General features: G+C 39.9%; 1 protein-coding gene across 1 annotated transcript in view; it reads right to left on the reverse strand.

The window, feature by feature from the left end:
- The window catches only part of LOC107755002 (organic cation transporter protein-like), a 9512-nt gene extending 4416 nt beyond the window's left edge, over window positions 1-5096 (reverse strand). Inside the window, exons 1-5 of the mRNA XM_016571646.1 lie at window positions 4737-5096; window positions 3623-3726; window positions 1788-1942; window positions 951-1119; window positions 682-808 (exon numbers count right to left, since the gene is read on the reverse strand). Coding sequence (XP_016427132.1) covers window positions 682-808; window positions 951-1119; window positions 1788-1942; window positions 3623-3726; window positions 4737-5096 — 915 coding nt within the window. The remainder of the gene's footprint in view (window positions 1-681; window positions 809-950; window positions 1120-1787; window positions 1943-3622; window positions 3727-4736) is intronic.
- Window positions 5097-5296: the final 200 nt, after the last annotated feature.

Raw genomic sequence — 5296 nt, forward strand, 5'->3', positions numbered from 1 at the left:
CCATGTAGGTTGTGTAAGTTTGCTTTCCGCAAACTATATATATATATATAAAAAACAATATGGAAGAAAAGATATGTGGCTACATCATGGCTGTACTTTTTGGATGTTTTCCTTATTAGACGCAAACAGCTCAGGTCATGGAGTACAGTACGCTACTAATGAGGTAATTTAGCGGTGTTAAATAAGGGAGAGCCAAAATGTACAGTGCTGGGGAGGCTGTAAGAATAGTTTCAAAGTCTTAGGTATATAGAATGCTTTTGTGTTGTTTTGGAAGCTCAGGTTTCCATTCATTTTATTGCATGGATAAAAAGAGATCAGTGCATTATTTTTCTTTTGTGCTCCACAGAAGAAAGACTGTCATACGGGTTTAAAAATCACACTAGGATGATGAAAGATGACATTTTTAACTATTTTAAAAAAATATATATATTTAGCTGGATTTCATAGATAAATCCAAACCCATGTGTCTTTACCCATGGGCAGTGCCTAAAGCCCAGGAGGAGTGCTATAATTCTTCTTTGAAAAGAAGTTTTATACAAATTTTGGTTTGTTCAATTTACATGTTAGTAAAATGGTATCTACCTATCAGGGCAGTTCTTGGCCAGAATAAGCTGCAAAAAGGACCAGATTTTTTGCTTATAGTGAAAAGTCTAACTACGTGAGAGTAAGAGTATGCCATACCTGACAGAGCTCAATGTCATCGTCTACCAAAGGTTTGCCATTAATAAGTGCTGCCTTACGAATCAGATCCAGTGCCTCTTCATGCTTGTTACTGGCCATTAACCAACGGGCAGACTTAGGAAGCACCCTGAAAATTCACAAAAATAAACATACGTAAATAACAAGAATACATGCAAGAACATAGGCGACAGTGGCCTCCTAAGCACCTGGACCATTTCGGACACTTAAGTCACAAGACACATTGTGGCCTTATTGTGTTTGCAGCTCACCAGATGTAGAACAGGAAGAGGAAGCCTGGGGCAGATATGGCCAACTGCAGCTTTCGCCAGTCTCGGATGAGGTAGGCCACACCTGCAAGCAGAATGTAGCCAAAACCAAAGAAGTAGTCTGTGATGACACCTGCCAACATGCGCTTTTCTGGGCCCGTCCACTCAGTGCCTGCAGAATGAAAAGACAAAATGCACACATTGGACAATAAGCTACACTCACAGTAAACCAGAAAATCCCAGTGGAATTAGACACTTTATTAGGCCTAGCCTCAGACTAAATGTTATCACAGACTCTGCTGACTCAACCACAGTACAATTCAAAAGAATATATATTCTTATTATTAAGAAAACTCTCTTGCTGCTAAAATAATAAGGCTCAATACAATTTCTTTCTGCCATTTTCTCTAGTTCCAGAAAGCTCCACAAAGCATACACAGTAAAATCCTGAGTGTTAAATTATCACTGCTCGGAGCATATGGTCCCAAAAGAGTGTTAAAGTAACACTGAAGCAGTGTTAAAGTTAATGAGATAATTAAGTGATTCATTAAGTGCTGATTGAGCATTAGTGATGAACACCTGAAGGCTGTGGTTGAAGTCAGTTGTAGTTCTTGTGTTTCTCTTTTCTCCTGTGATTCTGCTTGCTAACAGCAGCTGTTCATCACTAATGCACTTAATTAATCACATAATTATCTCATTAACTTTAACACTGCTTCAGTGTTACTTTAACACTCTTTTAGAGTGAGACCATATATGCTCCGAGCAGTGTTAATTTAACACTCAGGATTTTACTGTGTAACAAGTTAAAATATTGGAGTCTTTAGTGGATCTATTACTTACCCAACACAAATGCATTCATGATTACTGCGGAAATCGTCATGCCCACCACGAAGCGAAGCAGGACATATATGTAGAAATTTGGGGCGAAAGCGACCCCCACTCCAAAGATGGCCTGTACTGCTAAACCAATCAATATGATCATTCTGCGGCCATACCTGAAACAGCATAAAACTGTATGTCATTACATAGAGACACTACTGTGTGACTAAGCTCAGTTAGTAATATGTTTCCTAGAAAATAGGTGTGCATGGGTCTACCCTTGTGAAAAAGAATTATTGATTGTGATCTTGTACTTCAGATAATATTATATATATATATATATATATATCTATAGTCTATCTATAAAATAATTTGTCTATAATTTTTTTAAATGAAAAAATAGTGTGATTACAATTATATTTCACTACATGGCATACAAGTTTCCATGGACATTGTTAAATTATATTTTAGTTTACGATAAATGCTTGTCAGCACATGCAACGGTACACTGTATTCCAGAGAAAATATAATTTTGTATGTGAAAACATTACATTCAATTCACACTTTGGTAATGTTTTTATTATTTCCATTAAAAGTACTCTTTTTAAAAATATGCTAAAGGGTACTTCTTTTTCAGAAGCATTATACTGGACTGGTCTGTTCTAAAATGGTTGCTGACAATGTAACAGAAAAGTCATGAGTTTGATTCCCAGGTAATGACTGGACTGATCAAAAGAATACATTCCTGGATGCAATGTCGCTTTGAGTAAAATAGCCTGCCACGTGTAAAAATGCAAACAGTAACATCTTAAATCTTATCATCTTATTTGAGAGGGTGCTCAATGCAGACTGCAGCATGTTGATGTAGAGGATTTTCATGGCAGACTGGATGTTTTTAATGTGCGCATGCACAAAAGTGCCTTGTGCTACAGTCTGTAACAAGGAGTACTTGTAAGATTTTGACATGAAATCATATGATCCAGACTACATTAAAATATGTTTACTTGCATTGAGGATAAACATGCACTCTAAAAAATGCTGGGTTAAATACAACCCAGTGCTACACTGGGTTGTATTTAACCCAGCATTTTTTAGAGTGTGATTTGTGCCAACCGCAATATTGTTTGTGTGGTGAATTGTTGGCTGCCAAGAGCATGAAACCATCAAAGTTCAATTTTAAGCAATAAACTATTTTAGTTCTATATTGGATCCAATGTATAATTCTGGGTCGTGAAGAAAAGCCTGTTTAGAACCACATACAGTGGATGGTGCACAGTCTCATGTAAACATCTGTAGTCTTTCCAGTATTTTAGAGCATTCCATCCCACATTCTCCCTTCAGTTCATTCAGCAGTTAATGTTTTCACACCACAGTGCTGCTATTGTCTGTTCAGCTCTAAAATGTGAACATGTGCTGCTTATTAGATCCGCTCTCTAAAACCACTACATTTGTCAATACTGCAGAATCCATCCGATTTGGCTCTAGCACAAGACATTACTAGTCAAATCACCACTTCTCTCTATAAATATCAGTAAATAAAACCAGAAATAGAAGTCTGCATACAGGACAGAAGCCTTCCCAGCCGTCTCAGAAGTGTGACAGAGCATGAACTGTGTTTCTCACTGACAGAGTCACATTTGTCAGCTAATTGAAAGGGTGTGTTCAGAGTTTTTCTGAGACCTGTTTATGTAAAATATCCTAAACTTCCTGGTATTTAAGCTCTTGTCCAGGCACGTGCAGTTCACAAATCATCTTGTGTCAATCAGAACGGTTTCTAACCTGATATCAGTCCTTGAATTTCAGATCCTGTTTTTTGTGTGAGAGAGATTGTGTGTATTGAAAATTCTTCTACTTACTTATCAGAGAGGGTGCCAAACAGAACAGCTCCAACCAGCAGCCCAAACATATAGATAGAAGATCCAATGTTGTTCAAAGTGGCATTTTCACACACAAGGTCCCACTGTAAAATAAGGTCACAAGGTCAAAATAAAATAAATCAGTGTTATAATAATCAGATGGTTTGTGGAACATTATGGCTAGTTGTTGTCAGTCCAAGGTGGTTTATCAGTCCTAACCAGCTTGGTCAAGATGGCCTGCTATCTCCAAAATCAGTTCTCCAGTTGGTACAGTAGCCCGCTGATCATCCATCTAGACTTACTACTGGATTTAGTTGAAATTTTCAGGGACTGGAAGAGCCCACTGTCAGAAAAAAAAGTGCAAAAACTGTACCTTTAGAAGTACAACAGCTTGTCACTGTTGCAGTATCTTTAAAGGGACAACCTTGTACCTTATCTACCCCTAAAAGATTCATATTAGTACCTTAGCATTGCGTATATACTCTTAAGGTACTATTTAGTGGTAAATAAAGATGGCCCATGAAAGTACTGCCATAGTGACAACCTGTTTTTCTGAATGAATGTACTTAATTATTTCATTATCACATTTTGGAATTAACTCTCATCTGCCTTCACCACAAAAATACCTTTGGTAGGATCTTGTTTCAGAAACTCTGTCCTCGAGGTCTATATGCATGGACTAGAGAACGAGTCCCCCCCCCCCACACACACACACACACACAAACACCGCAGCTGTAAAGCAGAGAGCCGTATCAGACAGCCTGCCCCCTTTTTGAGGTTGGGCAAAGATCCAATCTTTGTAAATCAAAGGAGGTTCTGCCAGGATGCCTTGCTGTGAGCAACCCATCTCTCTGGTCACATGTCGCAAAAGAAATGCAGTTCCATTGGTCCGTCTTGCAGTCCTGTGAGCTACACCACTTTAATGAAGCCGTCTGAGATGCCTTCACCACGGGAGGCCAGAAATTCTCAATGCAGTCAGCACCCAAAACATCTAAACCACAATACATGACCGGCTCCGACAGCACCAGAAAGAGAGACGTGTTAAGAAAGTGCAACGCTGTGCATGTTACGACATCCTGTTATACAACCGTGATGTTTTGAGATTAGCACTCACCTCTGTGACAACAGTGCTGAGAAAGACTTCCTTGCTGAATTCCCATCCTCCCATGCAGCCGTTTGATGTGGACGAATGCTCAGTAATTGGTAGACTGTGATTAAGCTGGGACAGAAGGCCATCCTGAACGGATGTGCAGGACTCCCCAGGAGCAATGCTGAAGTTGAAGCCCAGCCTAGGGCCACCACCGTCGCCCAGTGGCCAGGTGGATCTGCACAGGTGAGGGGGCACGGCCCCAGTGAAGACAGACACCAACATGTGGAAGGCCAAGAAGATCTGTGGCAGGCAGATCCACACATAAAGCGTCTTCTGGAAGCGTCCAAACCCTCCAATCCGGTCCAGGACTTCGTCAAAATTCATCCTGCCTTTCCTTGAATGTCACTTCATGAAAATGTACACAGCATCTATTCAGGTGATGATGACTGGGCCCACGAGTCTTAGGACACAGCAGAAGTTGGTGTGTTAGTGCACATGTAAGTAATGCTCTAGATGATGTCAGGTCGGTATTATGATATTATCAGTGCTATGAAATGGGAATGGCTAGGAGGGACAGGCGCGTG

The sequence above is a fragment of the Sinocyclocheilus rhinocerous genome, unplaced genomic scaffold (genome assembly GCF_001515625.1).
Source record: "Sinocyclocheilus rhinocerous isolate Xijiao unplaced genomic scaffold, SAMN03320098_v1.1 scaffold3064, whole genome shotgun sequence".
Taxonomy (NCBI): domain Eukaryota; kingdom Metazoa; phylum Chordata; class Actinopteri; order Cypriniformes; family Cyprinidae; genus Sinocyclocheilus; species Sinocyclocheilus rhinocerous.